Source organism: Anas platyrhynchos, chromosome 1 (genome assembly GCF_047663525.1).
Source record: "Anas platyrhynchos isolate ZD024472 breed Pekin duck chromosome 1, IASCAAS_PekinDuck_T2T, whole genome shotgun sequence".
In the NCBI taxonomy this organism is placed as follows: Eukaryota; Metazoa; Chordata; class Aves; order Anseriformes; family Anatidae; genus Anas; species Anas platyrhynchos.
In genome coordinates this window covers 191154987-191180981 of record NC_092587.1, presented here as the reverse complement: position 1 = coordinate 191180981, position 25995 = coordinate 191154987, and the positions used below count along the sequence as shown (strand labels likewise).

Genomic DNA, 25995 nt, shown 5'->3' with positions numbered 1-25995 from the left:
TTTGTAAAATAAAACTCTGCAATGTATATATGACTTACTAAAAGCATATTGACTGTAATAGAAAGAAACAGAAACATGGTGTAAAGAACATAAGCCACAGTGTCCTGATGTTGATAACATACTTTTGGAATTAGCTGCTTAGCTGAATATAAGTCATCTCCAATTAATATATACATCTATATTTCTTTTTTCTTTATAGAAAGCAGAGATTGCTGTTGCGCCTCTGACCATCACTTTGGTACGAGAAGAGGTCATTGATTTTTCTAAGCCTTTTATGAGTTTGGGGATATCCATTATGATCAAAAAGCCCCAGAAATCTAAACCAGGAGTGTTTTCCTTCTTGGACCCTTTGGCGTATGAGATCTGGATGTGCATAGTCTTTGCCTACATTGGTGTCAGTGTGGTCCTGTTCCTAGTTAGCAGGTTTAGCCCATATGAGTGGCACACAGAAGAACCAGAGGATGGGAAAGAAGGACCCAGTGACCAGCCTCCCAATGAGTTTGGCATATTCAACAGCCTCTGGTTTTCCCTGGGTGCCTTTATGCAACAAGGATGTGATATTTCCCCAAGGTTTGTGTCAAATCTTTTTACATTTGCATTTTATCTTCAACACTGAAGCATAAAATCTTCCTTTTTATTTTCCTGGCAGTGTTTTGAGGTTCATTCTTTAGGAAGTCTTTTCATTTTTCTTTTTTAATAGCTGTGATAAGGGCAACAGAGAATCTGCTTTGATTTTCAGACATTATTATTTTACATATGTCAAAGTGCATAAATCACAAACAGCTCTCAGAAACAGCAGGTACACACAGGGGCAATTCCACTGAGTTGACTACAGAGGAATTGTGTTGTTGCTAAATTAATTCCATTGTATTGCAATTATGAAATGCACACTATTATGCTGAGTATTTGCCTTGCATGAATAAATGTCCCATTTCTGTTCCCTATTAAGATCTGTAGCACTGCTTCCAGGATATCACTGTCTACAAGAGAGACAATATTTGATCATCTGTTTCTGAGAAGCCACGTTGTATTGCCAAACTAGACCTTACAGAGTGGGTTACCTGAGATGTAATATGTGATCCCAGTCCTGAATTTCTCAACCTTTTTAGGTGTTCTGGAACTTTAGTGTGCAGTAACTACAACTTCTTATTTTGACATTATGACCCAATCTTTCAAACTTGTATTAACAGTGAGATTTTGACAGCATTCAGCATTGGCTTAACTCTGCTGTTATTGAAGTTAGCAATAAAATTGCTGCTGATTAATTGATCAATTCTAGATTAATATGTTACTCTTCAACAACCTTCTCATCAAATTACCAGTGTTAAAATGGAAAATATATTTTTTACTTAACATAAATATGTTTCCACTAAAAATACTTGCTTCTTAAATAACAAAAAAGTGAAAAAGTCAAATTTTTATAGTAGCTTGTAGGATGTTTGATAAGTTTGTGATAACTGAACATATGCTGTATGGGTGACAGGAACGTTTTAATCCCAGAACCAATATAACCTATGTGCTAAGGCTTTGTTTTTTTTTCTTTTTTTTTAAGCGACAGAACATAGAAAGCTACTAATTTGCAACTACCATGCTTTACTTTTGTCTCCCAAAAGTGATTATCTACCGAGGATTTTTGACAAAATTTTTTCCATGTTAAGCATTTTCTGAAATAATAAGAACATTGGGATTACTGTTCAACAGAATTCATACTTCTGTATATGTGTGATGTGTTAGTACAGTGGACTCTGTACCATAGGCATTAAGATTCAAGAGAAAACGCATATATTAGAATTCAAAAAGCAAATAATCTCCCTCCCATTAATTGTTACGTAATGACGTGTTCTGTAATAACATTGCCTTCTCTCTTTCTCTCTTTGTGGCTTAAGAGACAGGAAAATGTGCATTATCTTATTCATGTTTAGATCCCTCTCAGGTCGCATTGTTGGAGGTGTCTGGTGGTTCTTCACACTCATCATTATTTCATCCTATACTGCTAACCTCGCTGCTTTCTTGACTGTTGAACGAATGGTCTCACCCATAGAAAGTGCAGAAGACCTTGCCAAACAAACTGAAATTGCTTACGGGACACTGGACTCAGGGTCAACCAAAGAGTTCTTCAGAGTAAGTTGACATATCCATTAGAACAGCTCTCCCTACTGACCACTCTGATAAGATGTTTGGAAGGGTGAAATGTTATTTTGCAATCATATATAATATGCCTTGTAACTCCTGCAATACTTTATCTACATTTTTACCCCCTGACACCATTTGTTGGAGTTTCCAGTTATTTTAATTTGTGGAAAGCTTATTGATCCTGTCACTATGGGGAAAAGAGCTGCCCCAAGGGATACTGGAGCCAGTGATAATTAAAGCAGCATTGCACTATTGATTCATTTGAAGCTACAGCACTGAAATGATGTGCAGCATTGAAACTCTATGATGATAACATGCAGTCTTGCAGGTTTTGCTTCTACTTATGGATTTGGCTGTGTGCATTTTGCTTTAGGGTCTTGAGTGGTGGATAGGAAATGCATTTTTTAATTTGCTGACTTTCAGATGAATAATAAAGAAAAAATATGTCTTGGGGGAATGTGGTTGTAGCATTAGGAAATAGCCTAAATAAGCATTTATATGTCTGTGCTGTCTCTATTGATCACTTCATTTTCATTTGCTTTCCTGTGCTTGTGTGGTTATATGTAATCCTTCCTTTGCCAGCTGGAAAACAGGAAGCCTGGACATCACAAAGAGTACATCATAAACAAACTTAGCTTAGGGATATGGTTTAGTGGGAACTGTTAGTGTTAGGTCAGAGGCTGGACTCGATGATCTTGAGGTCTCTTCCAACCTAGAAATTCTGTGATTCTGTGAACCCATCCTGCTTTATTTCATATCTCTAGCAGATGAAAGTTAAGCTTAGGTGACTGAAGGTGTGTTTGAACATGGCTCTGAATAAATGTTGTAAGCCAGTTATTCTTCCTTGGAAACTAAAGTGTTCAGGACTATTATTTATCTGAAAGCTAGAGGTTAGGTCATTTTTAGAGGAAAGGAAGATGGGGCGATAATTTCTGATTGTCTTACTGAAAGGGAACTGTTCTGTGTCCCACATAGCTTGACTGTTTTCAGCTTGGCCAAACTGAAGTCACTCAGTCATTAACCAAATTATGAATGGAATTTGTGAACTACAGGCAGTACCAATTCCAGGGCAGCTGCTGAGTGTCCCTCAAAAGGTCTGTAGTGAAATAACTATTTTATTGCAAGTGATAGCCCCAGAGGGAACTTGAAGATATTTTCTTGCATACATTTAGCTATAAAATGATGATGTCTTATAAGACACAAATGGCATTTAATGAACACACAATAGTTCAGCCTTCACATAATGAAGCTGCCCAGGGAGTTTAATCTAAGTTAGTTTTCTAGATTTTTTCTGTAGACATTGCAGAAAGAAAAGCACCCTAACATATCCTGTATGGGACAAATGTATTATGATTAAATAAGTCACCCTTTAGAGTATATTCCTCTTTACATCAATTCTAGAAGAATTCCACATAAATGTCTAGGATGCTTGGTACTTCATTTTTAAAGGATGTGTTTCAGTGACAGATGTCTACACCTGTCTTCTTCTATAGCCAGTGTGTTGCTATACACCTAAATATGAAGTTATAGATGCTTTCTCAGAGCATTGTTTTTTTTTACTCAGGTAGTAGGAACTTAGCTTTTGGTCCCTCAAAGCCTTGATTTCACATCATATGCCTGCCAAAGTATTCTGTATTATTTTTCTACATCTATGCTTAGACAATAGATTCTTCTTTAGCTCAATTTGTGCAAATACAGGTATTTAATTCTGGGAACTTCAATTTTAGTATATCACAAGTTGAGACAGTAATCACAGCATATGCAGTTAAATAGTTCTTTCCACCAGAATGAAGCTGTGATGATAGTTAAAACCATGACACTGGGAACCAAGCAGGTTTGTTTAATTTTTGATGTTTTAACTTCTTGCATTTTCAAGGGTATCCAGTACTTGCAGGTTTTAATGTGATGGTGCAAAAATGAATTCCCAGGGAAGTACAACAGAGCAAAAAAATGAATTTGTTTTCTTAAGAGTGTCAAAAATTTTTTACAAGCCATTGTTTTGAAGTAAAGAGGTTAGGTCTTTTGATATATAAATTGTCTTGGTCAAAAAAAAAAAAATCATGATTCTTTTTAATCCTGTAAACAGCTACTTTTTTGTATGAATCAATATTTCATATAATTGTCAAGATGTCTCCTTAAAAAGAAAAATATTCTTTGTCCATCTATGACAGACATTAATTCACTACAATCTTATAGTGTTAAGAGAAAGTAAAACCAATGTTTATATTTTTGCCTTTTTTTTCAAAATGTAAAAGGAAACATTAAAAGTAACCCCAAACACTCCCAAGTTGCAGATGCAGAATATGATGCTTTATTGAGTTTTAGATTTATGATTTTTTTTTTTTTATGGCATAACTGAAGCCCTGTTATCAACTGGTTTCCAATCACTGCAGAAGTACAGTAATTGCTAATGCTATTGTATGCGGTATTTCTAAAAAATGTTTTACACAAAACAGGGACAAAGATAAAATATCACTGATGGACAAAACTGCATAATGTATAAATTCAGACTTCGCCTCAAACAATAGTACAAGAAGGCTTGTTTCCCAATTCTAACAGGTTTCCCAATTCCAACAGATTTTTTTCTTTTTTTTTTTCTTTTTTTTTTTTTTATTATTTCTTTGGTTTGTTTGGAAGCAAGCATCATCAGTTTTAGAATTAGAGTCATGGGTAACTTTCCCATTAGTGATTACTGTCTGGATGAGTCTGATCCTTCAGGACATTTTCTTATCGTTTGATCATTTCTGATCAAAATGTCAGAAAATCAGAACAGCTATTCATTCGGCTTTAAATCCAGACTGAAAACAGAACAAGAAAAAGTCATTTTAAAGACATCATTAAGAAAAATAAGACTTTGATTCTACCGGCTGTTTACTCTTACTTTATGTCTTGGAAACAGCAAGAGTTGAAAAAAGCAGCTTGAACAAGCTGCCTTTTCAAAACAGCTTCTTCAAGAGGAAAAAGCTTAGCTTTAGCAGTCTAACTCAGAAAAAGCCCTAAAAGAAAATCATTCTGGCCTGACTGACTGCAGGGGAAAGCTACAAAGTTTTCTCAGTATGATAATAAGGAATATCTGTTGGTTTGCTCTTCAGTTTTCACTCTGAGTTGACATGTATACATTGAATGTTAACAAATGAAATCTTGGGAGAACATTCTCACAGAGCAGATGACTTGTTAGACTTTCCATATTTTTTGTCTCTTAATAAGCAAAGGAAACTAAATCCTGAAAAAAAAAATAATTTAAATGCAACTTTTAATTGGTTTAGGGTTTAATTTCTTACTCCTAATACTGTTATTTTATGTGTAGCATGTTTTTAGTTTTGAAGGATAGTGACCTATTATATGTTTATCTCATTATAAGAATTTTAAGGTGTAAGTGATTGAAAGTGAAGGTAGACAAAGGCAAGTAAATACTCTTGAAATTAAGCCTGATTCCTTACTGTTCTCTTCCATTTTTTTCTTCCTGTAAGTCTAAATCCATGAAATTATAGTAGTATAAAGCAAAAGGAACACATGGCTTTCTTGGCTTAGGCTCTGCTCTTAGTCACTATTATGTAAATGAAAAGTAGATGTGTCTGCAGTTGAAAGAGAGGGTGACAAGTCAGGATGTAATTATGGACATACACAACTATTATTCATTTAAGTTTTATTGTGTTTGACAGATAAAATGATGCACATAGACAAGCTATAAAAAAGAAAGGATAATTTGTGTGGTATTTGTATTGAACAATTCTGTTTAACTCTCTCTTACATTCAAGTTGGATGTACTTCAGTAACAAACCAGTTTCTGAGTAATAATACAATCAGTCATTAATTGCTAAAAGGAAGTGCCTCAGGGAAATTACTCTTACCTATGCAAAGGCTTGGTTCCAGGCTTTTTTAAGCCACTCTAAATTTAAATAACACCTAGATGATAAGACTTTATATTTGTTTAAATATTCCAAAATCCTTTGTTTTGGGGCCTTATAATAATTAATATTTACCTGATGTGCTCAGCATAGCATAGGAATGGGCTCACATATCAGTCCTTACTTTGCTTGAAATTTTTGTTGACTCAGAGAAAAGCTGACTTGAGTCATGTGTAGAAACAGTCTTTTTTACACCGTGCATAAAAGAAGACAAATGCCATCTCTCATTAAATAAAAACACTAGATAATGTTCAGCTGACACATTGCTGCTTTGCATATACATATCGCTGTTGCTGGATGAAGCAAAGGAGTTGCTGAATTAATGTAACAAGTATAGGAAGCTTCTCATCATGACAGTAGTCTTGCCACTGAGGTTTCCAATTTCAAATTCTTCCCTTCCTTTTTTTTTTTTAATATATGTTTTATTTTTTTGTTTAAATTTTATTTTTGCTAAAGTCTTTATTTGTGATTCCACCACACCTTCCAAGCCAGCCAAATCTCCAGCTAAGCCATGAATTCTTGCACATTCTTTGAGCAATCATATTTCTTACCCAATTACTTGCAAGATCAGTCTTTGAAATAAACCCACTGATACTGCAGTTCTAAAAACGTAACTAATATTTATTTAAGACAAAATACTCCCAGAATTATGTTTCCTTTAATAGCGTATTTCGTCAAGTTTGATGTTTACATCTTTTATCGTGACCCATGTCTTGAAATGTTGTGCAGACTTTCTGAATGTAAGTTGAATCAATTCTGGACTCTGAATTACCAAATAAGCAGAAATCTTATTTAAGCTATTGTACTTTTAATGCTGTAAGAAGCAGGTGTTAGAGCTAAGAACTGTCTCCAGATTTATCTCAGTATTTATGGGGGATTATTTTATTTTTTCTCTTTCCCAACTTTGTTATGTATATATATTTTGCATATAATTCCCTAAAACACACTTTATAACACTGACTACATGAACTGCCTTAACCTAACAATAAATTCAGGCCTTAGCTATATAGTTATTTTATTGTAACTGATGAAGACCAACTGTTATGTGATTTTATAGTATTTATATTTTTTCTTTTTTTTTAATAGTAATGAAATTAAAAAAAAAAATCCTTATCCAAGTCAGATTTTCCCAACCCCACTTGTTTGAAAAATTAAATTCTATTGATTTTATTTTGAATAGTGCCACTCTGAAATGTCGCAACATTCTTTTGTTCTAACTTCTTTTTGATTTTCTCCAGAGATCAAAAATAGCAGTGTATGAAAAGATGTGGACCTACATGAAATCAGCAGAACCATCAGTGTTCACTAGGACTACTGCAGAGGGAGTAGCTCGTGTCCGCAAATCCAAGGGCAAGTTTGCCTTCCTGCTGGAGTCTACCATGAATGAATACATTGAGCAACGAAAGCCTTGTGACACCATGAAAGTGGGAGGAAATCTGGATTCGAAAGGATATGGCGTAGCCACACCGAAGGGTTCTCCATTAAGGTGGGTGGAATAGTATAACAATATAAAATGTGTTGTTATAGTATTCCACCTTCCCTGATGTCCCTGATATAGCTCTTTTTGTTTTGTGTGTGAACATGGTATGTTATTTTTCTTTTCTTCCATTTCATATTTTGTTGATCAACAAAGGTAACAGTTTCTAATTGCAATATGGATTTAGCAGCTATAGTTGGCATATCTTTCGAGGCCATATAAAAACCAAACTGGTTGAACACTAGCTACTTGAAGTCAGCCTCAATAGAATTAGCATCACCTATTCTATTTCATCAGCTTTTTCACCAAATTCAACCCTTTATAGCAGTATTATGCATACATTATCCACATCAGTATCTGCCTACATGTTATGTTTCATTTATTGATCTTGGCTGCTAATTTCTGAATAAGAAGTTGCTTGTAATATCTTTTTTTCAAATATCATCACTTAAAGGCAATCATTCCTTCATTAAAGCAGCTTCATTAAAGTACTTGTACTAAAGCACCTTCTTATTTAGGAAAAAAAAAAAGTTTATGTTTTTAGCATTATGCATTTCAGTACTGCCTTCAAACTTACCAGTATTTTTGTTTTCTTGGTATCAGACACACTCAGTCAAGTAGGAAAGTTTTTGATTACCAGAGAGAACATCATCATTTGCTTTTCATTCAATTTTTGAGTGAAACTAGTTCTGTGTTAAAATTGGCAATATTTACCATTGTGGTGTCTTCAGAGGCAAACAGAATTGTCTTTTTCCTATGGTAGACTTGCCAATTTTATTCAAACCATAAGAACAACTTGAAAACTAGGGGGCTGTGGTCCATGGTGTCTTACAGCGATAGGGTGGATGTGAGCTGGGGAGAGGAAATGGATCACGGAGCAACCAGTACTCCACTGCACAGATTTCACCCATGTTCTCACAAATAAGGGTTGAAACGGGTTTATATCAGGTTTGGTTAGCTGGCGAGATAAAAATACATAGGAATAATAGGTCCAAGACATCTAAATAAGCATTTACATTTAGAAGGAGGAGGGCCTAGTAAGACAGTTTAATAATAACAAAATAAATAAAAGAAAATACATTACTGTTAAGATCAAGTATGAAATCCTGGTTCCAGCCCAGCTGAAGACAAAGATCCCCTATGTTTCAGTGAGGCTACAGTGTGGTCTAAGTTGGGGTCAGCAACTAACATGAAGCCAATGGGATTAACAGCATTTACTTTTCACCTCCTACTTTCAAACATATTTCAAAAAAGGGAGAATCTTACCCAACCTGAAAATCGGACCAAATCTTCTTTCAAGCTGTCTCGACTGGCTGCCAATATCCATGCCTTTCCCAAGCCTTTCTTTCACATGTGCTAAGCTGCTTGTTCTCCTGCTGCACCCCATTCCCTCTCCAGCCCCAGTGACAAACCTCAAGCAACACGTCAGTGCTGCTCACCCATTAAAAAACATTAAGAAACAAACTTAATGTTCTGGACAAACAGAAAGAATAAGAAACACCTCACGTTCCTACCACCTCATCCATGTACGTCAATAGACACTAGTGCTGAGTGAAGAGGGGAAAAGCTTCCTACCCATGTGCTTTTGAAGGGAAAAGATTCAGCTGTAATTTTCAACTGCATGCTTCAGTATTTTCTGAACTGTTTGAAACTGTACAGTGTGCTGGTTTTTCTATGTTGACTGCATCTCACATGGTGGTGTGACTGCTACTGGTCAGATGACTTATGTAACTGCTGCCTGCACAGATAATTGCAGATATTGAACATGCAGTTTGAAATTCATGAAGGGCAGACTAGCTAAGATCATTACATAAATTAGTCAAAAGATATAATTTGCTGTGGGAGTTGTAAATTTTATGTTTTATTTAATAATCATAATTTCCTATTTGAGTTATGTGTAAACCACAGATTACTTGCTGTAGTTCACAAATAATTACAAGTAACATATAAATGTTAAACATTCACACTCTATTTGTGGGCTGTTCAGGACTAGGGGAAAATATAATTTTTTTCAAATGAATTATTCATAGCAAATTATTTACTAAGCTCTTTGAATACCTATTTCACTTGAGGTATTCTGTTCTTAATCTTCCTCCTACCTATAATGAATATAAATCAGGAGTTTCTTCTCTGAAAATACAGTAACAGCTGCATAAAATTAATGTGAGTGTATGGAGAATCAAACTGTATGTTTTCACACATGTAGCACAGACAGAAAGTGGGGGAAACATAGGTTTTTTTTCCTTTAGCACAGGACTGGTGATGGTTCCCTGCCATCACATCACTGTTCCCATGTTCATTACAGAGCACACACCCATCACTTCGCTCATGCAGATGAAATCCACCTGTCAGAGTGATCCAGGGACGGGTCTCTCTGTTGCTCATGAGCCTACACATGAGCGTGATAGTGGATTTTAATTTGAAACTCTTCCTTACTGGGTTCCATGCCACACTCGTGCAGTGTTCAACCAGTAGCTATTGGCTAATTTGATTTGTTCTCAGTGCTGGTGGAGTAGTAGGATTCATGCATATCACTGGATGGAAGAGAATGGGAAATGCCTGATGTGTGTTTCTTTTATGCTCACTGGGCAATACCATTCTACACATCAGGCGTGTCTCCTTCCTTCCCTCCCTTTCAGTGATATCCATTTCTAGATAACTTGATAAAAGGCTAATATTTAAAGAGGAATGTGTGCTTGAGGGTGAAGACTCTGGTCACAACAAAAATTGAATTTCTCTCATAGCACTACTCAGCTGTCCCTACTGTTTCCTCTTCCCACCACGGTAGGTATTTGTCCAAAACTACTGTGTAGTAATCAGCGTGAAATAATGAGTTTTTTCCTTCAAAGGTGGTGTATTGAAAGGTGATTAACAGAGTGCCACTTCTCTGCTTAGCAAGACCTGTCTTTGTAAATGTGGTGTCACTGGAAGACAGCCTCATGGCCATTGTGGACCACCCCTGGCTTGTCTGCCTTGCCACTTGCAGCAATCTGTGTTTCTAGAGGGCAGTACCTGCAGATCTTGTACTATGCAAATCCTGCGCCTTGCATGCCTGTGCATTTCTGTTTTGGATATGTAGACGTCATAGACAAGTCTGAATAGTGATGAACACAAAAGTTCTTCATTCTTAAGAGGTAATGAAAAAGGAATTAGGGGCAATATTGTCTTACAGGTACACTAAAAGTTTTTTTCTACTTTATTGTACATTGAAGCTGTTTGATGCGAAGATGACAGGTTAAGCTAACACATCAGGAGTTGTCATTGTTGCCATGACTGCTTTAACTGAGGGCATTGTGCTGGCCTGGCCTGCAGCCCACCATGTACAGTGTGAATGAGTGAAAGCTGGTCGGATTATCAGTGTCTGTTGAGACACTTTGAGCCCTACTAGGTTAGAGTGGCATAATTAAAAACTGTCACGTGGATAAATGTGTTGATGCATTTTAGAGATTGGTGATGGTCCTTCACCAACCTGATGAAATCCGGAGCAGCATTACGTTCCTGCTTTTGCAATTACAGGGAGTGATTATAGAAATGAATCTAGGATTCTGTATTTCATTATTCAAGTCTTTATTCTTTTAATGTAGCAAAGGAATAATTCCACGTTGACTTTAGATGGAATTGTTCATGTTCTAGCAAGGAAGGAGAAAAAGGCCACAAAGAGATAGCCTGTGACATGAGCTGACTCTTTACACCAGCTAATGTGCCAGTTCTTCCTCCACTGAAGCAGGTGATGTGGATCCAATTTTCTATTTGTTCTAGCAATTGGTGTGAAGTGCAGAAGTGCAATGTGAGTAAAGCTGTGGACTTCAGTTTCTATCCCTCACAAGGAAGGAGCTCCCTGGAGAGAGCTTGGAGTGCAAAAAGGCATCCTCAGGGTGCTCTGTCAGTGTATTATGCAGTTACCTATTTGATACAATTGTGCAGTACTTGAAAGAGCTTTAAGAGAAGGCTCTGTGGTGGAGAGACCTTTTACTTGAAGAAGCCCGTGAGTTTATGTGAATAAGGTAAAAAAGATGGATGTTGTGATGGAGGTATCTGTGGGCTTTACAACCTACTGTCTTTATCTCAGTGACTTTAGCTAGTCCTATTTTTTTTCAGGTAAATCTCTAAAATTGCAGTTCTAAGCTTCCATGTAATACTAAACCTGACAGTGTCTTCCTTTGCTTTTCATGTATATATCCAGTCTGGTCCCTTGGTCAGAAATGTGCATTTCAAGGAAAACTTTGATAATGCATGCACATTAATACAAAATACTGATAGACTTTGCATAGGGTGGGATATTCCTTATTCTTTATTTTGGACATTTTTCATTGACATGAAACAATCAGGAAAATAAGAATAAATCTGATAGTACACTTTTTATCAAATTCTGACCTTGATGTTTTCAGAGACTGGAGTATAAGGATCTTATTGTAGAAAGATTTCCCAGATCATCATTCACTGTCAAAGCTGTTTATTGTTAATACGCTATGACGAGATAGAGCCCAGTTCTCTTTCACTAGAGTTTTTCAAAGGTTTTGTACTGTGGAATCCATGACTCTTGACAAAACATAGTTTTCCCAGGAGTGGAGCTTCTGTGTGCTAGTTGTTTTGTAAGCAAATGCTTACTGTATGACCACTTTTTGATGTGCCATATATTGTTCAAAGGACTTCATAAATTTATTTTTTAACTTATATTACACTTGGATCACTGATGTCAGGTCTGTGCCCTGCATGAATAGCTCTGTCAATTCAGAGAGCAAAACAGGTATTTCTTCTTCTCGCTAGCTGTCCATCCAGCTGGCAACACTTGTGTCCAAACACCTCCCCAGATCATACTGGAGACATATGCCTGTTACAGTGAGGAGAGATACAGAGGAAGCATATTCAGTTCTTTTTCACGTGTTTCTCTTATTCTGCCAGAATGCCTAGTCTTGCCCATAAGCAGAGCCACCATAATAGAGGCAGTTGTTTCAGAAGACAACTGAAGGAGCTAAAAACTGGTGTTGTTTGTTTGGTTTTTTTTAGATGTAGAGAAGATATAGAGACAACTGGTGAACAATGGAGACTTGACAAAAATGTGTTAGCAATGTGAAATTAATGAGTTGGACCTCTATTTTTCAAAGCAAGGGGCATTGGAGAAAACAGGAATCCCTTCATAGTTACAAGGCAATCTGTTGGTATTTACAAGAACAGGATTTTACTCAGGTGTTCAACTTACTGAGATTTTAAAAAGTTATTTGTTTCTGTGATGCAAAATGATTTGAAGACTAGAATGTGATCTGTAACATCTTATGCATATTGTAAATATTATCCCATTTTACCTGATGGCATAGATCATACTGTATGACTTCACAGAATATTCTTCCCCTTACTTAAGGCATAACAAAGCATTAAATAACACCCTGCTACCCATATACAGTGTCAGAGCTTATAGCATGTTTGTTTGTTTTTTTTTTCTCAACTTTTCTGAAGGATTTTCTCAAATCCTTCAGAGCTTATTGGGTTTTCTGTCAACTAAAAATAACATTTACTAGGTAGGAAGGCAGAGAGTGTGCCACTGTTTAGAAAGGAATGTAAAAGTCAGGGGTCAAAAGAAGATCAGTGAATATAAAGTCTGGCAATGAATGTTAGCAAGTTGTTCCTTCAGCTGAGTCCAGGAGGCATGCTTAGTTTCTGTTACCTGGATCATCTCTGATTATATATGGTTGGAGATGGAATGTCTGTTTTAAAGGTAAAAATAAAAGCCTTGAGAACAGAAATCAGAATCCCAGTTTGCTCTGTTCCCTTGTGATGCTTCATGTATTAATTTTCTCATTTTTAATTAAGGTAAGGGTCTCCTCAATAAGGAAAGAGTCCAATAAAAAAGACGAAAAATTTATAAATGCACTAGACATTTGGCTAATGAGCTCTACTGCAGGATGTACAAGCAAATATATTTAAGCAAAATCTTCTATTTGGGAGATTTTTGTTCCATCTTGCATTTTTTTACAAATCGAGACAAAGTAGAAAGGTAGAAACGATCTTGACTTAAGTCACCAAATTGCAAAGAAGAGCACTGTTATTGAGAGTTTTTTATATTTGTATCTCTAGAAGAAAATATCTCATTAGTGTCCATGATGCTTCCCTCAGTGCACTTTCTCTGTTCTCTGTGGGGTGGGATGGGAAATAGGGGGAAAAAAAAGAAAAAAAAAAAAAAAAGTATTTATCTTTGAACTACTTCAGAGAGACATCCGTGACCTACCTGGCTCCACAGGGCCTATTTCTGCATTGCCACTTCCAGGAAGTTTTCACCCTCAGACTTCAGGGGGTATTCATAATTGAACAAAGCTCTCTGGTCTAGAGCAGAGATCAAAGGTCACAGGAATTAGTTCTGTTGCCCTTTCTGTTTTCCCATACTGACAATGATGATACAAGGCAACAGCAGGTGAAGCTCTTCCAAGAAACTCAGTTCCCAGTTTGGTTGCACAAAATCACATTATATTACCTCTGCTCATGTCATCCTGTTCCTTATGCCAGGGAAGATCCATAGGAGCTCACTAAGACCAGCTCACTAAGCCTTCTGAGCAGGACAGAGAGAGTTGGAGATATTGCAGTGAAAAGTACAAAGTTGCAGGCTATGGAAACAACAATGAAAAATACTAGAAAATACAATAAAATACTAGAAAATACAATAAAAATTACTGGAAAAAGTAATTTTTATCTAAACATTGCAATGGCAATATGTATTCTTAAATTTGTGATGGATCTCAGTAAAAGAGGTTAAACTAGCATTCCATTTTTCTTCTTCAGCATTAGCTTAACAGCAAAATGAGGTCTTCATTTTTTTTCCTTTGTTTTTCTTTTTTACAAGATATTTTTACAGGAGTTTTGTCCTTCTGATATTTAGTGATTCCTAAAGATGAAATTTCTGTGCTGCCTTATAGAAGTTTTGTTGGGGCCACTCTGTGATACTCAGGACCATAGCAAGTTTTATAGCAGGCTCATTTTCTACCATCAAAAAGAAATCAAGGCATTGAAAAAAGGAAAAAAAAATTCTTCCTTTGTTTGTCTGCTCCAGGATTATTTGAATGCAAACAGAATAGGATCTTCATGATATCAAACCTGACCAAATGAAAGTCTGTCAGGTTATTCACTTCTGTGTCAGGAAAAAAAGGGGTATTATATATTTAAACATAATCAAAGAACTTCCCTAAAACTGTGAGTGAAGACCAAAATCTCTCAAAAATACTGATACCATTACTGTACACGTCTTACTGACTTTCTGGAAATTTTCCAGGGCTTGATAAGAATTAATCCCCAGAGTATGCCAGTGGGATACAAAAGGGTTATCATTGTTTCCAATCTGCAGATGCTTGGAGGAAAAAAATCTGTTTCTTGGCACTTCAGAAATAAATTTCTCCTGCCCTTTTCCCTGCCATTTCCTCTGTCCCTTGTAAAGTAGCTCAGCAGAGGGCAAGATGCAGCCTATTATATTTTAACAATGCAGCTCGTTATTATTTCTGTCTTTTCTTTTTATTACAACTCTCTGGCTGTTTAGGTGTCAATTCCCAGAAAACTGCCAGGCTTCAGAATATGTATTCATTAAGGGCACAAGCCAGATATGCTTTGAAGTTGATGGTACAATTCCCACCAAGTAAAAGGCCTATCCCACTAAGATAATAATTGTCCAGGTAAATTGTAGGTAGGTTAAAGCAAGGGAGCAGGGCACTGAATGGCATCTCAGCAGCTCGTAACAATAACTCTCTGTGGAACTGACATTTGAGAAACAAATAGTACCTTCAAAACAGTTTGCAATTAATCTGTGTGGTAGTTGCAAAACTGCCCACTTCCAATTGGCGGTAAGTACCAGATGGACTCCCAAGAGACACAAAATGACCATTTAGTCTTCTATATGCAGCCTTGGCTCTTGTGAGAAATCCAAAAGGAGGCAAAATAAATAAACAAACAAACAAACAAACAAATAAATAAATAAAAGGTTTGTTTTCTTTTTCATGGAGTTTCTTTGAGCTGAGAACAGTATTTTAGACTGGCACACTGAGAGACAGAGTAAGCATTATGGAGGAAGTGAACATCCCAAAAGGCAAGGTAAAAAGATATTCCCAATGAAGAAAGTGCAGAACAAACTTAGCTCTAAAATGCAGCTGTTTCCCCACATCAACAAGATGTTCTCAAGGTGCTCAGGTTCCAGATAAAAATGACCGTATATGTATCTCACAAACCAACACAAGTTTAAAAGACTACATGATAGAACAAATACTTATGGCTGATCAGTAGTCATTTCTCTGAACTGGTCTACCTTGTTTGTGGTACGGAGTCAAAACTTACACTCTTTTTCTCAGTTAGCTGTCTCTAGTCATCCTTTGTGCAAGTCTGTGTGCATTTTTACAGCTAGAAGCCTTACTTCTATCTTCTGCCTTCATTCCTCTGCTACCTTTTCTTTCTTTCTTTCTCTCTTTCTTTCTTTCTTTCTCTTTCTTTCTTTCTCTCTTTCTTTCTTTCTTTCTTTCTTTCTTTCTTTCTTTCTTTCTTTCTTTCTTTCTTTCTTTCTTTCTTTCTTTCTTTCTTTCTTTCTTCATTCTTTTATTCTTTAGTTTCTTCCTTCATTCCCTTCTTTCTTCATTCCTTTCTTTCTTCATTCCTTTATTTTTTTTTTTTCATATAGCCAATTTTTTTTCATATTTCCAATAGCATCTGTGCAGGAAGATCCATCTTCCTTGCATCTTCCATTATGAGCAGCAGGGATGAGCAGGGTCTGCAGGTGAGAGCATCCCCAACACCTGGCAGCCCATCTGTTACCTCCAGGATAGGCTTGCTGTGTACATAATTACACATTAGGCTCATTTTGATCTATTGCTTATATGGTTCAATCTAGTGAAGACAAGATTTGCAACCATGTGTGCCTTAAGAGAGGCTTTTACATTTAGAGCGAGACTTTTGCGTCGTTGGTATGGATGCAGGCAACTGATTTTGCACACAGAAGTGTGGAAATTCTTTAAATAGCATTTTAGGCTGTGTCATGTGTGTGATTCAGATCAATTTTGGATCTTAAAATGGAGTCTACAGAAAACTCATTGGATGTGGTTGGTAATCTGGAAGGTATTTCCTACAGTACATCTCATTTTCATGTGGGTAAGTGAAAACACCCACATTTCAGGTGCCAAAATGCAAACGCTACCAGGCAATAACCCAGGTTCTTACATTTTCAACAAAAAATTTTGAATTTGTGCTGCGTTTCCACAAATGCGTTTTACGGGTTGCAGCACAAAACAGTAAGAATGAGGATGTAGGTTGATGCTCATTTCCTTATTAGTTGTTGATGCTCATTTCTTTATTAGTTTTAATTAAAAAGATTATGTCTTTCTGTGGATAAAGCTCAGGGACCAGCCTACATTCAGATGTGCTGTGCTAAGATCCACATCCTCAGGTTTCAACCAGTGTTATGTTACTATTTTAATTATATTCTAATATTACCTGCTAATAAGGTTTGTTGTTATTTCTTTTTTCTTTTTTTTTTTTCCTCCTTTAAATCTACATGAGCACGTGACAATTAGTCCTAATTGTGCAGAGTTTAAATACTGTGAACACAGGCTATGAAGGTGTAGTTGAAAGCAAACAGAAAGTCATCGCGGTTTCTTGAGGACTTCAGAATTTTTCCTATTACAGTTAAATAAACAGACTGCTACTTTTGGCATCTCTTTTAGATGTGGGCAATTATCCAGGGTAGTTTCCAATTAGAGTTGCTTTTAGTTCATCCAATTTGTAGACCACAAGAGAAGATATTATGGCATCAAATGAAATAATTGCAAACATTCAGACCACGTCTAGAATACCACATCCTTTTTTGGCTTCCTAATTCAAGAACAACCGTAAATTGAAGCAATTTCAACAGAAGCTCATCAAGATGGTCAGAAGCTGGAGCACCTGCTCTGTGAGAAGCTAGGGGAGCAGGGCTTGTTCAGCCTGGAGCAGAGACCACTTTGTGGAGGATCTTATGGCAGCCTCCAGTGCCTCTGGGGAGGTCACTGAGCAGATGGAGCTGGGCCCTTTGTGGCAGTGTAGGTCAGGAAGATAAAAGATATTGGACATAAACTGAAACAGAAGAGGATCAGAAGGAGAAACTTTTTTACCCATGAGGACAGTCAGGCAGTGACACTGTTTACCCAGAGAGGATTTGCACTGTTCCATCCTCAGAGGTTTTCAGACCACAGCTGGACGAAGCCCTGGGCAGCCTCATCTGACCTCAGGAAGAGACCTCCTGAGCTCTCTTCCAACCTGTGCTATCTTGTGATCCTTCTGTGACAATTAAAGTTTGGACACCTCCAGTATCACATTTAATCTCCTGGAACTCCAGGATTATTTGGAAAGTGGCAGGAGCTTATAGAGGGGGTTGTGTAAATTTCCTTCTTAGTAAAAGTCCCCAGCTTGTACAAAAGTTGCTCCTAACCACCAGCCTTCAGTTATGATTTATGTGAATTGAAATTCAGGTTGATCTCATTTATATCCCAGACTCATGCTGGAAATGCAAAATAGAGTAAGGGTATGTAAACTCAATGAAGTAAGTGGCAGTGCTGAGTATCTCTGCTTTCCCAAGGCACAGGGAGCCCTTAAGTTTCTAAGTGACCCTATAGAACTGCTGAGTGGTTAGCAGCAAGCACATTTGTGGAAATCCTAACAGCAGGGCCAAAAAGTGGAAGAGCTTTTTATTTGGGGAGTCAGAGGGATGGCTGTCTCTGACTTTTGGCAGGGAAAGCAGAAAAATCAGGAATACCTCATGGGCAAAGACTGAATTGAGAGCATGTGCACAGTCTGTCTAGTCTATCTGTAGTAAGAAAGTGACTTTCACTGGGAGGCCAGAAGGCAAAATTCTGAAAATTTTTGCCTGAGAAGACCCAAAGATTTCTGAGAGGCAGTGAAGTGTGGTTGACTGAGCGAGAGAGGCCATACTGATGAGCATAATTATGATCCTGCCCCCATTTCCTCGGAGTCTTGGCAGAGGTCAGTTGACCTTCTGGCTTCAATTATACCTCTGCAAATTGAGGGTAATGACAATTGCCCATCAGTCTTTCTTAGAAGAATAGTGAAGATTAATAGCATAGTGTTTACTGTGCTGTAAATATATAAAGTCCATTCCTACATGAGATGTTTGTATTCTTATCTGAAGTCCATGGAGGTGTGTGCTTCAGTATGAACCCCTCAGTGGGTTTATCAGTGTCTTTGATTAAAGAGACTGTTTTAGAGGCAAAACAACAGGCAAAAAGTAATTTTAGCTAATGGTTTATAAACAGTGCTCTATGAACATGTTGTTCTGTCTTCACTTTAGAAATCAATGGCAGAAATCTCCATCACCAGTGTACCCTCTTTCCTCCTTCTTTTTTATAAAAAATACATGGCAAGTGGGCAAGTATTCAGGGTGACAATTGCAATAGCTGGATCTCCCTGTCCACTGTAAAGATCTATCAGTAATTTGGGTGCTTTGTAATCTCTATAGGCTGGCTGCTTCTGTTTGAAATGTCACAAGTTTATTACAGTATTACCTGTGAGTATGTTTAGTCTACCTGGTTATGAGTGCTGGTGCATTTGCATTTCCTGATGAGTACATGTCTGTACCAGTGATGGCAACATCATGCAGCTGGTTGCCAAAGGGACTGGATTGCCCTTGTGTGATAATTTCACCTGATCTTCAGCTGATGTTCAGCTGGCTTCAGGGCATTTTAATTATCAGCAGACTGGTTATTGGGCCAACCATCTTCTCTGGTTGCTGGCACTGTCTGTTTGTCTCAGCCTATCAGATCTTCCTCATTAACTTCTGAGACAATATTCAGACAGAAAGTCCTAGGAACTCTTCCAACTAATCCCCATTTTGGCTGCTGACCAAACAAGGCTTTATATGACACAACTGTAATTGCTTCATTTGTATGGTATTGATCTGCCATTAGGCAAAACACAATCCAGCACTTCACTAAGGCTCAAGTTATGCAGCATTATTTATTGCTTGCATTGCAGTTGCAGCTAGTGTTCCCACATGTCCCACATGGGGAATGGACCTCCTATGTTTCTCTCAGTCCCCATTTCTAATTAAAATAATGAACTTCAAAGTGCATTATAATTAGACCGAAGCTTAAGAAACCATCTCTTAGCAGGGATCTTTCCATGTATTTCCTTCTTTCTAATCCTTCTTTCTGAAGAACATCAGAAGGAAGTCACAAAGAAGCATGTAATGATACAGAAATCTCTCATGCCTCTTCTCAGTCTAATTTTAGATCTCATCACAGTGCCCCAGCCATGCAGATCTTACAAGTTAGTGATCTGCTTCTGGCAATAGAAACAGCCAGTTCCTCAGTGTTACCAATGGCTTCTGACATAGTGGCCATGTCAGGTTAATACTTTGTGGACACTGATGTCAGTGAATGAATTCCCTCAGAAGCAAACTGCATTTTGCCTTATAGCTTTCCCACGTCAGGTTACTGTCCTCACAAGGAAAAAAAACAGTAAACAAGCAGACTGCTTGTATTACAGCATTTTCAGTACTGTACAGTGTGCCAATGGTTTTTGGCTTTGTTGTCACTTCATACTTCTTTCTTATTGAGGTGAGACTAGGATGGCTGAAAGTCCAACTAGATGGGCAAAAGATTGGTGTTCACTGGAAATGGAAACCTAAAATAGTATGGTTTCTAAAATAAAAATATAGAAATTCAGCTGAATCCGGCTACTCTTCAATAACCTGAGAATATGAGAATAGTAATAGTAATAAGCTGTTTTGTGGGTTCTTTTTTTTTTTTTTTTTTTTTTTTTTTTTTCTCAGTTGCAGCTTCTGAGAGGATTCCAGGAAGCTTTTTCTCTCACCATGGCTCTTGCCACAGATACTTACATTTCTGTCACCCTAAGCATGGTTAAATGTAAGTCATCTTGCAGGAATCCTCTCCTGAGGACGTCTCAGAAATGTTAGCTAGGACAGAGGACTTCTGTCACTGTTTATGGAGCATCTTAAGCTGACAGTGAGGTAGCTTGTGAAAAGGTGTGCACAGATTCTGTCAAGCATCTTTATTTGTAGAAGTCACTCTATTCCTGTTGTGAAGAAAGCAAAGTATGCCACATGCAGGTGCAATTCTCTATTTTTTGTTAATAGCAGCTCTATTTAAGAGAAAACCTACATTAAGCAAGTAGTAAATAATTCTAAAACCTCATAATTTAATGTGACTTAGATAATGCTAGTCAATACTAGTGACACACCAGTCACTAGTGTAAAGGATTTAAAGTGCCTTAATTTCAGTATAGAGAAAACAATGATAAATAATTTGGCAGTAGGAGTAGTAATTATTGCCCATCTAAACGAAGTTACTAAAGACAACCAAATTTTATTGGCCTAAGCATTCATAAAAATTAAATATTAATATTGTAAAGCCAGCTGCCCTGGCTGTGTCCCCTCCCAGCTCCCTGAGCACCCCCAGGTACCTCACTGGCAGGGCAGCACCAGGAGCTGAACAGCCTGTGGCTCTGTGTGAGTGTTGCTCTGCAGCAACTAAAACATCCCTGTGTTATCAGCATTATTTTCACCCTAAATTCAACACAAGGCACCATGTGACTCTCTACAAAGAAAATTAACTCTATCCCAGCCAAACCCATGACACTTATAGTTGAAATTCTAAATGCTGTTTATATGATACAGACATGGAAATGGAGAAAGCATTCCAAAAGTGAAAAAGGGCTCATTTAATCATCTTTTGCTTTTCCTAGATATTGTCCTACTGAAATAAACAATGTTATCTTAATTTGTTAGTTCTCCCTAATCTGCTTGTTTCCTTTGTGGCTTATTATTGAAGTCCTTGGTATTTGCTTGCCAAAGGTTAATTTGCACATTATTTAATTGTAAAAACTCTGCTACATATCAAGGTAGACAGCAGATTACCATTTCTTAATCTTAAACATCTCTAACATCTTAAAATAATCAGTTGCTGTTATGAAGTCTTTCTGCTTACAGTGAAGGAAATGCAGCTACATATCATAGGGACTAGAATAATAGGACAAGGTCATGTAAAACTAGGAGTAGTTCCTCTTATCCATCCTGCTATTCTGTGTTCATAAGGGGTGAGATGCAGCCTAGCATGAGTGAAAAGTCGCTGCAGCCTGATAGTAAAATCCTTGCAGACATTTCCAAATTTGAACCAGTATCCAAAAATGCCAGAGAAGCTCAAAACAGTGTTTAGAAAGATCTTAGGTTTATTATATAACCTACACTGCTATCCAGAGAACTTACAATTATAAAGCACATTGAGAAATGGGGCTAGTTAGGAATCAGAAAAACTAATTTTTGCAGTGAGTCCAACAGTTTATTTTACTCTTCATGGTTTGTAAGCACAAGTCCACTTTTCTGAAGGTCACAGTACCATTTCTTCCGAGGACAGGTGATTGCTGTCCTTGGTCTTCCTACAGATGAAAGCTGTGCAATGCTCAGTCCAAGGCACAGTGTTTCTGCCACTGCTGGGACATGTGGAATGGAGTGAAAAATTAGAAGCTGCTGAAACAGCTGCCACCCACTTTGTGCTGGACGGTTTTGATGTACCCAAACTTTCTTTTTGTCAGGTGGCTAAAGCATGCAATACTAATAGGCTGTAGAGCAGTACACCAGTGGTATCTAGCTGATTGAGGTAGATATAAAGAAGGAACCACTTTCTAGGTTGTAAGAAACTACACCCCATTTCTATTCAATAAATACCAAATTGCATCCAAAAGAGAAACATTTTTCCTAGCCTCACCCTGGATGAAAACAGTTAGTCTGGTCATTCAGAAGCATAAACTTGTAACCTTTTACAAATACAGTTTATATGTGTAAAACACATTTAAATATGCTGGCCAGCATCAGTAGTAATGAATAATGTTTTTGATCCTGCTGAAAACAAGCCATAAAAAAAAAAAAAAAAAAATCATTTGTGCAGACAGTAAACTGAAACATTTGGCTTTTTCTTTCAGATGGAGAAGCATAGTGTCTGGATGGCATATGGCTGGGTAATGTAACATAATTCACTTAGCCCTGCACTAATGCAGTCCAGGAGATGTGGTAGGGCAGGAGATGTGGTAGAGCTCCGTTGCTGTGGCCCGCACCACAAGCCAGTGCTTCCTGGCACTGTCCCACATCCTGTGCCCCGGGCACAAACCCCCTACCTGTTCTTGCCAAAGCTACCATTTTCTCTCAGCTGGGTGCCCCTAAATTTAGGAATTACTGGAGAGGCATGTGAAACAGCATCCAAACCCTACTGCAACAAGGTCATGAGTGGAGAACTGCTTCGCATATGGCGTGAAAAGTCAAAAAGCTTTGTGCTGGCCATGCCAGAGGTGAGTGTTACCCTGTCTGAAGGAGTTAGGTATTTTTGGGGCATGTATTTAAAAATGTTTGCTTTAAACATTTCCCATTTTAAAATATTTTAAATGCTTTCAGCACTAAAAAGTGCATAAAGTAAAGGACTCAAACAAAGTAAAGGACGCGGGATTCCCAAAATTTCAAAAGTGAGAGAGAGTTTCAATCTGTCAGCAGTGGGCTAAACCCATCCTCAAAGCAATTCCTACTGTGTGGAAACAAAGTTACACCAGTGCTAAGCCACTCTTGAAAAATCCCACTCGAGCCTTTAAAACATATTTTCAGTTGCAGGTGTTGGGCTGCAGCAGCCTATTCACATAATCCTGTTTATGCTGAATCCAGCAAGAAAAATTGCACTTTGAAAAGTGGCATTGCTCCACGAGAACAGGATTAGGTAGTTGTTAGCCAAAATTAAAATAGCTCAGAGTTGAGAGAAGCTAGTGTTTCTGCTTCTGCTAAAGACTGTCTGCTGAACCAATATGAAGAATTACCCCAGGGACAATTTTACGTGTTTTTTATTTACAGAAAAGCTTTGTATAAAACTGAGAAGCAAGCTGAGTTGCCTTCCCAGGTCAACTGCTGTTGTTTTTACCCAAGTAAAATACATATTTAATTGTTTGTGCCAAGAAGCGTTTGCATACTGTAATTGGAGTATCTTGCTGCAAAACAGCTTTCAATTTATATAAATATTTTAAACTACAGTAATCAGACTTCTAGCTGGTGTAAATTGTCAGAACTTCTTTGAATTCAAAGTAGCTATAGCAATTTTTAGCAGCAGTTGGTCTCCCATTAATTGGAACTCCTGCTGATCCTCAAGGTGTCAGAGTTTGGCTCATATTTGTTTGCAAAGCTCAGTTCAAGTAACTGAGCTGCATACTTAGGATATACATAGAAACTGTAAATACTCAGTGCCCCTGGAAATTAACCATCTTATTTGGATGGCTAAATGAGGAGGGAAGTGATTATTTTAATTAGCCACAGTCAGAAAGTATTTGAACTTTGCTTTAAATTTCTGATCTCTAAACAAAGAATAACAATATATATGTACTCTTATTTTTTCTTAGTGTTTGTAGAATATTTGTAGATATTCTTCTGGAAGAGGTGATCTCAATGCAATTTAACAGGGGATTTTTAAATAACACATATACAAGTGACACAGCCTGCCCATGGGTTTTCTGCAAGAGCTAGCTTCCTACAGGTCAATTAGTTTTGAGAGATGGAATTGAAAAGACACCCTCTGTACTGGTAGGTCCTCTGCTGGGCCTGGACACTCACCTGAAGTGGTGGGTCGTGTCCTTTCTCTGAAAAGCAAGTACATAGCAGTGGAAGATTTTAGCAGAAAAGCCTGGGAGATCTACTGCAGTAGAGCTAATATCATCGTGAAAGCTTAGAACTTGAATTCTAGTAGTTCTTTATTGAATATAAATGATGGGTGAGCTATCTGAGAAGGTTCCAAGGACTCTATGTTGTTTGCACTACTAGATACACATGAAAATATTTTGATATGTGCAGTGTTCTGTTTTTTTTCAATTAAATAGCATTAGAGCACGCAAACTTTCATAAATCCAGTACAAAAATTATTCCCATAAATTCTTGAATGTGTTTAAAAAAACATGATTTCAAAGTTGGCCCTTTGTATTTTAAATATGGGTTGTTTTTCTTGTAAAAATGTTCTTGCAGTTAGCTCCCTTTTTTTAATATTTGCATTATTGATCGATCCTTCAAGCCTTCTGAGTGTGGAATGATGTAAGCTTTGGCTACATCTTGCTCATTAACAGAGTGCTTGTTTCATTCCTAATTTATTAAATACATTCAGCCAGTGCCATGAAGCTTTACACTTAATTTCTCTTGATGAATTGTCAAACACCCTTAAACTGTGCTGCATTTGTGTAGTGTTACAATCTGCCATCAGCATTTTTTCAAAACACAGTTAAAATAAATAGCACAGAAGACAGGCAGGTTTTCTTTTTTTTTTTTTTTTTTTTTTTTTGCTTCGTAAGGTTGTATTTTAATTTCTTCCCATTTAAAATGATTTGAACAGATGATACAAACAAACCATACAAATGCATCTGCTTGTGTTTCACTAAATAGGTCTAAGCCAGATCCTCAGCTGCATCCAGGAAGCGCCCAATTGCGTGGTGAGGAGAGGCAGCTGTGGCCTCCACTTCCTGAGCCACCTGGGCTGGATGCAGATCAGATCATAAGGGAATAACTGCAGCTCACATCACTAAAGTAAGGTCACTTGGCTTCACCAGCTGCCCTTTGCCATGTCCTAGGGGACCCTCCAGCCTGACCCAGGAGTACTGAATGGCTTGGCTGTGTCGGCAGGTAGCTGCAGGGAGAGCTGCCCAAAGTGTAAGGGAGAGGATGACTTTTGTATTGCTTGAGAGGCATCATCAACTGCCAACGTGCCTCTGGTTTTGATATGGTAGACTTGGGGAAGACTTTCAGTGAATTTCTCCTCCAGATGCATGGCTGAACCCGTGGCTTCACTTCCCATTGTATGGTACTTTATTGATGCCTCTTCGAGCTGGTCACTATATATAGAAGATATATATATATATATATATATATATACACACACACATTAGGGTATATATCTATATACATGTGTACATATATATGTGTATATATATATATATATATATATATATATATATATATATATAACAAATGTATATGACAAACCAGTTGGGGATTTTACTTGGATTAAAAAAAAAAAAAACAAAACAACTGTACTTTTCCAGTTGGTCTATACCTCACATCTGGTACATCTATAGTGCTATCCTTATTTAAATTTCTGCTGTTGTTTCAATTTTGCTGTACATTTGAAGAACCTAAGGTTAAAGAGAGGTAACATCCCTCTGCACAGTCACTTCTTAGCAGCTAAGTGATTTCAGAGGCTTTCCAATCCCTGTGAGAAGGATTTGAGAAAAGCCTTTTAGAGGGTCGGGGTCTGTGCTTCTGACTCAGTGAGCTGCAGCAGTGGCACCAGCAGTGTTGGGATGATATGACATGCAGCACAGCTGCAGTTTAAACAGAGTTGTCTGTGTGTGTGTAGAGTCTCCTTAGTGAATCATGGCATTTTTACACTTCCTGCTTGTTAATTATTATGAACAACATCCCCAAAAGAATTCAGTGAC

The 25995-nt window shown here is 37.4% G+C and overlaps 1 protein-coding gene across 9 annotated transcripts in view; it reads left to right on the top strand.

The window, feature by feature from the left end:
* GRIA4 (glutamate ionotropic receptor AMPA type subunit 4) overlaps positions 1-25995 on the top strand; it is a 225924-nt gene that overhangs the window by 175571 nt on the left and 24358 nt on the right. For all 9 annotated transcript variants that reach the window (XR_003500434.3, XM_005016336.6, XM_005016337.6 and 6 more), the window contains 3 exons: positions 200-570; positions 1923-2121; positions 7280-7527. Coding sequence is in view for 8 of the 9 variants with exons in the window: in XM_005016336.6 (XP_005016393.1) it covers positions 200-570; positions 1923-2121; positions 7280-7527 (818 nt within the window). In the remaining variant the exon portion in view is untranslated. The remainder of the gene's footprint in view (positions 1-199; positions 571-1922; positions 2122-7279; positions 7528-25995) is intronic.